This window comes from Saimiri boliviensis, chromosome 4 (assembly GCF_048565385.1).
Source record: "Saimiri boliviensis isolate mSaiBol1 chromosome 4, mSaiBol1.pri, whole genome shotgun sequence".
Taxonomy (NCBI): domain Eukaryota; kingdom Metazoa; phylum Chordata; class Mammalia; order Primates; family Cebidae; genus Saimiri; species Saimiri boliviensis.
In genome coordinates, this window is record NC_133452.1 from 30,556,860 (window position 1) to 30,569,016 (window position 12,157).

The following is a 12,157-nucleotide window of genomic DNA, read 5'->3' on the forward strand; positions in this document are numbered from 1 at the left end:
TTATAGATCATTTCTCTGACTTATTTTCAACCTTTTCATTCATTGAGAGAATATTGTCTTTTACATCACTTACCATATTTATAGTACATGTTTTAATACTTATCTGCTAATTCCACATATGCAGCATCGTAGAACAGACCTACTAGAATTGTCTTTTCTTTTGAGACTAGGCCAGATTTTCTTGGTTCTTCATATGTCAAGCCATTGGCTATTGGATCCTGGACGTTGTGACTATTATGTTGTGGAGAAACAGGATTCTACTATATGCTGAATAGTGTTCAGTTTTTAAGCTGACAGTTAATTTGGTTAGATGCAAACCACAAACTTTGTCTCTTGAGTAGCAACTGAAATCCCAGTTCAGTCCTTTCTTACTCAGCTAGACTACTTTACAAATGTGTGGCTCAAGGCCAGTCAGGTTTGAGTACAGTTTGTTCACAGGATCTGGGCTCTATTTCTCTGACTCTCTCTTTTTTTGGATCATCTCCCCCTCACTGTTGAGGGACTACAGTTGTCCAGAGCTCTGTATTCTTATTCTTCCAACATGAAAGATTGTACATCTTACATGAGAATTGTGCCCACCTCATGCTCCCATCAACAGCACTTTTCTCTCAAACTGAAAGCTGTAAAAATGGGAAACATATATACAAGTGCCAACTTCCCTCCAGAGTCTGCCTGATTTTGTTTACTCTTTGGTGTCGTCATTTCTTGCATTTCATCCGGAGTTTATAGTTGTTATTTGCAGAAGGGTCAACTGGATTTGAGCTTCCTTGGACATACTAGTGAAACAGCTTAAGTACACCTGAATCTAAATCCACGTGCTGGGAGCTTGGGAAGACAATGTGTAACTAGGTCTTTCCACCATCACGAATTTTAGCTTTTACTTTTCTTTATTAAAACTGCTTCCTTAATGAGTCAAACACACACAAACACACACACACAACCTCACACTTTAGGATGATGTAAGAAAGGACTGATGAAAGTCTGAGACATGGGCTTGTTTCAACAAAATGCTACATATATCTGAAGTGATAAATCTCAGCCTCAAACTATACTGAAAAAGAACTGCCTGGTTAGAGAGGGATAAGTGTCGCAGGGAGCATGATTTTCCTAAAGAAATAAGAAGTGTTTGTTATCAGAGTATCAAAGAATTTTAATGTGGAAAGGACTGTAGGAATGATCTAGTCCAAGCTACTCACATGTCTGTACATAAATTAATAATTCATTGATTCATTAAATAAACATTTACGGAATACCTATGGATTATGTGCCAGGCACAGCACCAGCTGGAAGATGGACAGTGATGCTTGCAAGGTTTTTTCCTTTGTTGTCTCAGACTTTATCCCTCAATTTTATTGACATTATTTTGACTTCGAATAATGTAGTTGATAAAGAAAAGATCATTTTATCTCAGACACTGTCCAAATGACTGAAATCCTTTATCAATGGAGTAAAATTTTAGAAGATTTTGCTGGATTTCTTTCTGTCTCATTGAAAAACAATATAGGCCAGGTGCAGTGGCTCAATGCCTGTAATTCCGGCACTTTGGGAGGACAAAGTGGACAGATAACCTGAGGTCAGGAGTTTGAGACCAGCCTGGCCAACATGGTGAAACCCCATCTCTACTAAAAATAAAAAAAAATTAGCTAGATGTGGTGATGCCTGCCTGTAATCCCAGGTACTTCAGAGGCTGAGGCAGGAGAATCACTTGAACTTGTGAGGCAGAGGTTGCAGTGAGATGAGATTGCACCATTGCACTCCAGCCTGGGCAACAGAGTGAGACTTCATCTCAAACAACAACAACAACAAAACCCAATATAATGTAAAATGCAAAATGCCATTTTTTTTGGCTAGGATTGGGGGTTATGATTGTTAGTTTGACATTTATTTAGCGCCATCCTAACATCTGTATCTTCTTTCTATAGCCAGTTCCCAGTAAAAAAAACCTCAGACTTGCATGGGATGGTTGATTCATTCATTCACAGAATGTTTATAAATACAAATGGAATTCAAATCATGGTCTGTAGTTCTGATTCCAAACTTGCTGACTTCTAAGCTAATCAGGACCAATGAGGAAACAATCACAATCATACATATGTATTTAGTTGTTCTTAGCTGGTAGCCATAATTATTTTTAGCAAAACACATATAGTAAGGGTTGGTATACAAAGTTCAGGGAAAATAACATCTTGGATAGTTTATTTCTTCAGTTTAGGAAGTACAGATATCTTCAATACCCCTGAGGAGATGTTGCTTAATAAACGCTTATAACATGAATAAGTTACGATTCTGATATCAGGAGTCACATTAGAGTTAGGAAATGCGTTATTGTAGATGAAAGAAGAAACCCAATGATAAATTTAAATAAATAAATAAATATATGTATATCTCTCTCTCTATATATATATATGTATATCTCAATTTTTTCTTTCTTTTTTTTTTTTTTTTGAGACGAAGTTTTGCTCTTGTTTGCCCAGGCTGGAGTGCAATGGTAAGGTCTACACTCACCGCAACCTCTGCCTCCCAGGTTCAAGCAGTTCTCCTGCCTCAGCCTCCCGAGTAGCTGGGATCACAGGCATGTGGCACCATGCCTAGCTAATTTTGTATTTTTAGTAGAGGTAGGGTTTCACCACGTTGACCAGGCTGGTCTCAAACTCCTGACCTCAGGTGATCTGCCTGCCTCAGCCTCCCAAAGTGCTGGGATTACAGGAGTGAGCTGCCGTGCCAGCAAATTAAAATATTTTTAGAGCATATATTTTCAGCATCAGTTTCTAATTTGATCACATTATTCTGTTGTGATAAAGGTCTGTACAATTACTTCTGTTAAAAATTATTATTTCTTTTTAAAAATCCTGTTACATAATTTGAACTTGGTAGGCAAATCAAATGCAGTATAATTTTACTTGCCAACAACAAAGCGAGCTTTCATATTAACAATTAATCAGAACCGAAAGGAATCCTAAAATGTCTGTATCATTTGTCAGCCACGTAAGTGTTTCTATCTTTGGTAGGATGTAGCAAGATTAAACCCTTTTATTTGAAAAGAATGAGAATAACAATCACAAAGCAATTCCCAATATAGATATGAAGGAAATTGGAGCTCATTGTCAGTGGTTAGCAATGAATGGAGAGTTTTGATTTCGGAGAAAAGAGAACAGAAATGATATAAAAGTTAATTTGCAATTCTTCAATGTTAACAAAGCAGAAGAAGGAAAATTAGATGTTTCACTTTAGAGTTAAAGAAGATTTGAAACTTAATATTGCTTTCAGATTCAAAATTTACATTGAACATTTTAATTACCCTTTGTGACACATTTAATGATTGTTCTTTCAAAAACAAAATAATATCTAGCATATTTGGAAAGATTCCCTTTTATCTTCTTGAATGGCTGTAATTGAGCTATGCTATCTTAGTTTCCTTTTTTAAAGCTTTTTGATGAAAGGTTTTTTCTCATGAAGAGAAAATTTTTATTGTGATCACTTATATTTACAAAACTTGGGTAATACAATTATGTGGTTAATATGCCATGTCTTTATAATATAAGATCTATGGTTTTTCCTTTACCAACCCAAAGAAACACATGATCTGTCTCATCAATCAGTAAACTCAAGGGGCTGTTTTCTCAGGCCACAGCCAAGAGTTCAAAACTGTGTGACTGTGTGTTTGTTAGAAATCGCTGCAGTTCATTCACTCGGCAAGAGACCTGTCATCTTTAAAACAAGTCTATTCATCACCGACTACAAATTCAAGGCCTTCACAGCACCTGCTCTGAGTAACTGCGTACTCACAGCTGAAACCTTTACTCATACATTTATTTGGGGGCTGGGCAGCTTTAGTTCTAGAGAACTGAGAAAAAAAGAAGTCCCACTTACTCTGCACACTAATCTTTTGGTGACCTAATCCTGCATTCTATAAACCCAGGGTGCATTTAAACAAAATGTTTTGCTTTTTATCTGCAGGAAGAGGCCCTTCAGCGGGCACGTGAGGAAGAAGAGAAAAGGAAGGAAATCACAAGTCATTTCCAGAGTACCCTCACGGACATCCAGGGCCAGATTGAGCAGCAGAGTGAGCGAAATATGAAACTCTGTCAGGAGAACACAGAGCTTGCAGAAAAGCTGAAAAGCATCATCGATCAGTATGAGCTCAGAGAGGAGGTGAGTACCACATCAAACAACTTAGAACAGTACACAGATCGGGATCTGGGTGGTGAAGGTGGGAGCCTGGTTAATAAGACAGTTACGGCCAGCCCTCTCAACTGATTAATACTTAGGACTGGATTTCCTTGACTAGCCAAAATGAAGACAGATGGTCTTGCAAAATACCTGACTGAAAGTCAGATGGGATTTCTTCAAAACTGGCATCACTGCAAAGTAAAGGCAATAAATAGAAAGTGATAGGCTGTGGGCAAAGTTTTCCTGGAAAATAATATTTCTCAGCCTTTTAAAAACCCTCTTGTGTAGCCAAAAATAACTCATGCACTCTTAAGAATTGCCATGTCATCTAAATTAAGTCTGTATTCAACATACCCCAGCAGACCAATAATCGTATAATAATGTAATCATTGTAATAATAATGTCATTCATTCAGTGCTTAGTTTGTTATCAGGCAATGTGCTAAGCGCTGTACTTGACATACCGTATGGCATTAATTACCTCAACAATCTTATGTACTAGATAATAATATATCATCCACATCTTATAGATGGGAAGCAGAAGCTAAGAGATTAAACCACATACCCACAGTCCCAAGAGCCAAAAGCCTTTTACTTTCAATAGGTTATATTAGGGTGACAATCAAGGTATTTTGTTATCCCCAAATCATATTTTAATATTTAATGTTATTTTTGAGATTCCAGATAACCTCTTGGGATTTTGATATATCATATATCCTTCCCTATCCCACCCAAACTTTAAATCTCTTCTTTAAAATGTAGCATAACACAGTCAAAGTGACTCTGTTGGCAGCATGCTAAGACTTTATCAAGCACAAAACTGAGCCAGTAGCATATGGTCGCAGTGGTTAGGTAAATCAAGAAACTCCTCTCAGTAAGCCAGAATGCCATGCTACCATTTTATCTTGTCACGAGGATCAATCCAGCTCCAGAATGGAGGTTCAGACTAAAGAAGAAAGGAAGGAGGGAAAGGAAACGGTCCATATGCTTCACAGAGTTCTCAGATGGGAACAGACTGGTATACTGGTTTTATCTTCCTGGGACTGGTTCTAGGCAAAGCCCAAGGGTAGAATTCCATGTCCTGTTTCTGACGGGCCTCCCAGTGACCAGGAAGTTGTTCATACTGAAGTAGAATTGGAGGTTTCCCTTCACCAAACAAGTCCAGAGGTCAAAAGTTGTGGCGAGTTCTGCACACTGGCAAATCAATTTGTCGGTGACCCTTGGCTTGTCATCCCCACCAGAGCAACAGAGTAGAATTCAGGGGGCTCAGGCCTCACTCCCAGACCTCAGACCGCATGCTGGCACCCCAAGGCGTTTTCACAACACTGGAGGCAAGAATGTGGAGAATTCATGATGATAAACTGCACTAATGTTGTGATTCAAAGTGGTTTTACATTCACAGAAAGACCCAAATTACAAATGATACAACTGCAGCCCCTGTATATTGTATACTGATACATCATTGTCTGTGCTGTCTAGCATAATCAATAGCATCGTATCTAATAGTTACCACATTTAGAAAAATATTGTATAGATCTTTTGGCATTCATACTGCTGAACTCTGGTGCCTCCACCTTTTGTAGCTACCTTTGTGTGTGTGGTGCAAAGTTGGGGGGCGGGGCGGTTCACCAATCTACAGCTTTAGTGTAAAGCCATAAGCGATGCCAATACATTTATCCCTCTCTTCTTTTAAATCTTAAAACCTGGAGAATATGTTTTAATACGAATTTATTTTGTGTTTTTAAGCACCAATAATAAACCAAACTTTCTATGTATACTTTATTTTTCTTAGCATCTGGACAAAATATTTAAGCACAGAGAACTACAGCAGAAGCTGGTGGATGCAAAGCTCGAGCAGGCACAAGAAATGATGAAGGAAGCAGAGGAGCAACACAAACGAGAGAAGGAATATGTACTTATCACTTTAGTCACTGTGCATATCTGGTCTACCTCAGTGTCAGAGGCTATCTAAGCAAGTGGTTTTTTGTTGTTGTTTGTTCTGAGATGGACTTTCGCTCTGTCGCCCAGGCTGGAGTGCAGTGGTGTGACCTCAGCTCACTTCAGTCTCCACCTCCCAGGTTCAAGCAACTCTCCTGCCTCAGCCTCCTGAGTGGCTGGGACTATAGGCACGCACTGCCACGCCCGGCTAATTTTTGTATTTTTAGTAGAGACGGGGTTTCACCATGTTGGTCAGGATGGTCTTGATCTTTTGACCTCGTGATCTGCCCACCTTGGCCTCCCAAAGTGCTGGGATTACAGGCATGAGCCACCACACCCGGCCGCAAGTTGTTTTTACGGTGATGAAAGAACACTAGACTGATGGAGAAAGAGCCCCAGCTTCTATGGAGAACTAAATTAGCCACCCAAGTCTAAGGCATTGTATCTACACTACTTTTTACATAAAATAGTCATTCATCCATTCGACACATGTTTTTCAAGGGCCTGTTATCTGCTAAGCACCACAGGACATAGCCGTGAACAAGACAGAAGGGCCATCTCCACCAAGGAGATTAGAGTCTAACTGGAAAGAGATAGGCAATAAACAAACGGGGAAGGGTCATTTCAGACAATAATGACTGCTGCTAAGGAAATAAGGAGAAACTGAGAAGAGGCCAAAGAAGGGGAGGTACTTTAGACTGAGCGACCAGGAAGGCCTCCTGGAGGGAAGAATGCTTGAGCTGAGCCCTGCCCAATGAGGAGCCGCCACTTGGAGCGCTGTCTGTCTCCAGCGTCTGCAGCATCAAAGGCCCTGATGCTGAAACCAGTTTGGCGTGCTCCAGAAACAGGAAAACGTCAGGGAAGCAACAGCCTAGGGAAAAGGTTCAAAATGAAGTTGGAGAGGTAAGCAGGAGCCAAACGGTGTAGCTTCGTAGGGCTGAAAACGTCATTTGGATTTCATTCTAAATATAATGGGAAAGTACTGGGTACTTCTGCAAAGGAAGTGATGACACAATCTGCTCTGCATTTGCTAAGACTCATTTGGCTCCTGGGTGGAAAATAGACCGCAGAGGGACAAGAGAGCAAGAAGACAGGAGGCTACTATAGCAATCCAGGTGAAATATGACAATGGCTTGGTTTAGGGACATGGCAGCAGAGAAGAGGGGTGGAGATGGATGAAAGCTGTTTCCAATGTAAAATCAATAGGCAGCACTGCAGACCTGAGTCTGGTGACAAAGAGAAAAGGCGAAAGTCAAGGATGCCTCCTGAGTTTGGGGCTGAGGAAACTGAGAGGTGGTGTTTATTGATATTTCATTAATCTCAAGCACCCCCGAAAAAGCTGTAGGGCCATTCTATGGATGAGATAATTGAGGCTTTAAGAAGAAATGCAACTTGTTAAGGTCACACACTGCTGACTGAGCAAGATGTGTTTCGATCCTATGTGCCTCTGTTCCCAAAGCCCACATTCTCTCTGAGGGTGCATCACACTCTGATGTGTGTTTCAGAGGCATGAGTTGAAGGGTTCATCTGTTGCTGGGCTGAGAGAGAGGTAAATCATAGTCCATGGACCAATTATTCACACTTGGCCATTTCCCATTTTGATCTTGAGCTTTTCATTTACCTAAAATCGGACCAGAATCAATTCAATTGGTTAGAATAGTAATTGTAAAATAACTTTTCAAACATGGCAACAAAAAGACAAATTTTGGACAACATAACCTGGTGGAGAGTGGATAATTTCAAATCAGAAGTCATGTTCTCTTAAGAAACAGATTAATTTATTAAATCCATCTACAACCTAGCTCTCAAAGCAAAAAATAAAACATTCAATTGTTATTGACAATCCAAGAGAACAGAAATTCCACCATTGGTGTAATTACCCTTTGGGTAAAATATGCTTCCCGTAAGATATCAGTACTTGGTGATATAACATAGGAGACATGACAGAGAAAGAACTAGATAAAGATGCACATGACAGACATTGGAGAGCAGGTTTGAGACGACCCAGCCTTAGCAAGAAACCAGCACCCTGCCCTGGTTCAGCAAAACAGATTTGAGTCAAAGAGACAGAGCTCCCCTCAGTTCTTCGAAGCTCACCACCCACCTGGGTGGCAGCTTGGCACTTCTTTTTGGAAGTGATGAGATATCAAGTCACCCAGGCAGAATAGGCAGCCAACAGCCTCCCTTGAGATCAGGGGTCACCAGTCACAAGGCTGCATAGCCAGCTCACAATAAGCAGGCACAGTGCCACCAGTCCTCTCAGATGGCCAGAGGGGACACTGTAAAGCTTCTAGTCTGCAGCTGCCTAGTCCCCTCACAGGAACAGTCAGTTGCACTTCTATGAGAACCAACCTTCCTTGCACTCCGGAAGGCACACAGGAACAAATACAACCCATTTTACAAATGGAGAGGTTGGGTCATGGGAAAAAGACAAACTTAGATGAGGAAAAAGATGCTTTCAAGTTTTTAAGAATAATGATTTTATTGTTCTTTTTGATTCTGATTACATAAGTAATACATAGACCTCATGGACAGTTTTTACAATAGGGATAAACTAAAAGTTGAAAATTTAAATCAACCTATCTCCAAATACAAGAGAAATTTCTTTTTTTTTTCTTTTTTCTTTTTGAGGCAGAATTTCAATCTTGTTGACCAGGCTGGAGTGTAATAGCACAGTCTCAGCTCACTACAACCTCTACCTCCTGGGTTCAAGCGATTTTCCTGCCTCAGCCTCCCCAGTAGCTAGGATTACAGGTGCCCGCCACCACACCTGGCTAATTTTTTATATTTTTAGTAGAGATGGGGTTTCGCCACATTGGCCAGGCTGGTCTCGAATTCCTGACCTCAGGAGATCCGCCTGCCTCGGCCTCCCAAAGTGCTGGGATTATAGGCGTGAGTCACCACGCCCAGCCGAGAAACTTCTTAATTGATTGACACCAGACTGACTAGCCAAATTGATTTCTGATGTTCATTATCGTCTCTGTAAAACACACTGACAGATGCCCACAACATGCTGACTCACAGGTCTACCAAGCCACTCTCTGGAAGGGCTACAGATATTTGCTCCCATTTAGTAAGGTGGAGCTTACCGAGAATCCGCTCTTTGCACAAACCTTTTCTTTCCAATGGCACTTGCTTTTGTGTAAATCAACAGGATGTTACATAAACGGATGAAATACATGTATGAAAACAAAAAACTGCTTGTGCAAATTGTGCTTAGTGCTTTGAAAGACTAAATGCAAGCAAACGGCAAAAAACAACTGTCAAACTAGATACGAGTAGCTGTCAAAGACTGGGTGGAAAGTGGAAAACTCTAGAGAATTATCCAGTCAAGCTGCTTCACAAGTACTTTTAGGTTCCAGCACTATTGCTAAACACACACACAGACACACACACACAGACACACACACACAAACTCAACAACCTGTGATTTAAAAAAATAATAATAATAAAACAAAACAAAACAAAACAAAACAAAAAACTCTCTGGACTCCAATCAGAAAATACATACCCAAAACAAAGACCACAGCCCTACCTCAAAATTGATAAATAAGTGGACATTCATCTTAAGTTAAAATTACAAGCTTATATATGAGTGTGTCATTTGATGCCCAAATCACCTTTTCAATCTAAGCCATCAGCTGTCAGGGGCCAGGATTTAGACCAATAGGTCAAATTTCTAACCCATGTTTCTCAAAATGTAATCTACAGACCACCAATATCCACACCATCCTGGGTAATTTCTCTAAGCACAGATTTCACTCACACCCTGTACTTCCTAAATCCTATTATCTGAGCAGCATCTGCATTTCAGTATGTTCTGTAGGAGATTCTGATGCATGTTAGAAGCTCTGTGTCAGGAATCAGGGACAAAGATCAAGGACATACATATTTCTTATTATATCACGTGTGCTTTGGTAGACAACAGTGGTGGTCTAGGAGAATAATTCTGGGTCTACTACAAAGAAACAGTTGTTGGCCAGGCACGGTGGCTCACACCTGTAATCCCAGCACTTTGTGAGGCTGAGGCAGTGGATCGCCTGAGGTCAGAAGTTCAAGAGCAGCCTAGTCAACATGGCAAAACCCTGTCTCTATTAAAAATTCAAAAATTAGCCAGGCATGGTGGCAGGTGCCTGTAATTCCAGCTACTGAGAAGGCTGAGGCAGGTGAATCGCTTGAACCCGAGAGGTGGAGGTTGCAGTGAGCTGAGATCACACCACTGCATTCTAGCCTGGGCGATAAAAGCGAAACTCCATCTCAAAAAAAAAAAAAAAAAAAGTTGCTGACAAAAGTGCCCCAAGTGGGGATGTTCTGGGGAGGTCAAGCAGAGGCTGAATGACTGTTGGCCAGGATTGCTAGAGAAGGTTCCAGAATGTGGTGGGAAGATAAATTTTGTGTGATTCATAGTTGAGCTGGAGACTATTTTTCTTTTTTATTTTTTTCATTAAAACTGCTAGTTTATAGTTGAGAATCCAACTTTTTTAGACCAGTTGTTTTCTTGGCTTTCTTTTTCTTTCTTTTAGAAATGGAGTCTGACTCTGTTGCCCAGGCTAGAGTGTGGCAGTGCCAGAAAAGCTCATTGCAACCTGGGATTCCTGGGCTCAAGTAATCGTCCTGCCTCAGCCTCTCGCGTTGCTGGGACTGCAGGCATGCGCCACCACCCCTGACTAATTTTTGTAGTTTTTTTTTTTTCAGTGACAAGGTCTCCCTATGCCGTCCAGCTGGTCTCGAACTCCTGGTCTCCAGCAATCCTCCCAGATTGGCCTCTCAAATTACTGGGACTACAGGCATGAGCCACCACGCTGGGCCTGTTTTTCGTTTTGTTTTGTTTTGTTTTGAGCTTTCTTAAATTCTTTTCAAAGTTCCAAAAAATTACTTAAGGAGGTTCGTGAGCAGGTTATTAAATTTTATAGACAAATTACAGCCCAATGGTAATCTAAGAGGCCAATCTGATCATCTTTCCACACACTCTTCTCATAGTTGCTGAACCAGGCGGCAGAGTGGAAACTTCAGGCCAAAGTGCTGAAGGAACAAGAGACAGTCCTGCAGGCTCAGGTGAGCTCGGGGGGGCGGACAAGGCATGGGGGCGCTGTCCTTACTGTGCCCAGATAAAAAGGCTGGGGCCCAAAGTGGGTGGCAGAAGTCCTCATCTGTGGCAGGGGATGGGGGATGGGAGTTGGAAACGAAGAACAACTTCACATTTATTACTATTTTTAAGTAAAAATACAAGCACCATACTATATCTGTGAAAAAGAAATGTTCTGCGCCCGCCCAGTCCAAGGCTTGCTGACAGACAAAGGATGGCAGGCAGCACAGTGGGCCGCAGAGTCGGCCGCTGTCCGGGTTCCCACCTCGCGCTCCTTATTTTCCCTGTCTCCCTCTCATTGTCCTGTTAAGGTAAGAAGAAAACTTAAACTGCTCAGATGCACCATCTATGAATGGCGATTCTTAAAATGTCCTCGTGTTTTGATATTATTTGTCATAAAAAGAAAATGAGGCCAGGCACAGTGGCTCACACCTGTAATCCCAGCACTTTGGGAGGCCCAGGCAAGCAGATCACCTGAGGTCAGGAGTTTGAGAACAGCCTGGCCCACATGGTACAACCCTGTCTCTACTTTAAAAATACCAAAATTAGCCAGGTGTGCTGGCACGTGCCTATAATCACAGCTGCCGAGGAGGCTGAGGCAGGAGAATCACTGGAACCCGGGAGGCAGAGGTTGCAGGGAGGCAGAGGTTGCAGTGAGCTGAGATCATGTCACCGCACCTCCAAGCTGGGTGGCAGAGTGAGTCTCTGTCAGAAAGAAAGAAGAGAGACAGAGACAGAGAGAGAGAGGGAGGGAAGGAGGGAGAGTAGGAAGGAAGGAAGGAGGAAAGGAAGGAAGGAAGGAACGAACGAAGGAAGGAAGGAGAAAAGGAGAAAAATATTCACCACTCAAGTTTCTGTGCCATCAGAGGTTGGCCTTGTCAGTGGTGAATGGGTAGAAGTGGCAGGCAAGTCAGGAAGCATTTTGATTTGGCTGCCTGGCATCTTTTATGTGCTTCTGTTAGAC

The 12,157-nt window shown here is 41.5% G+C and overlaps 1 protein-coding gene across 2 annotated transcripts in view; it reads left to right on the top strand.

The window, feature by feature from the left end:
- The window catches only part of TXLNB (taxilin beta), an 87,976-nt gene that overhangs the window by 60,017 nt on the left and 15,802 nt on the right, over positions 1-12,157 (top strand). For both annotated transcript variants that reach the window (XM_074397383.1, XM_039467941.2), the window contains exons 5-7: positions 3,958-4,152; positions 5,962-6,081; positions 11,088-11,162. In XM_074397383.1, the coding sequence (XP_074253484.1) occupies positions 3,958-4,152; positions 5,962-6,081; positions 11,088-11,162 (390 nt within the window). The remainder of the gene's footprint in view (positions 1-3,957; positions 4,153-5,961; positions 6,082-11,087; positions 11,163-12,157) is intronic.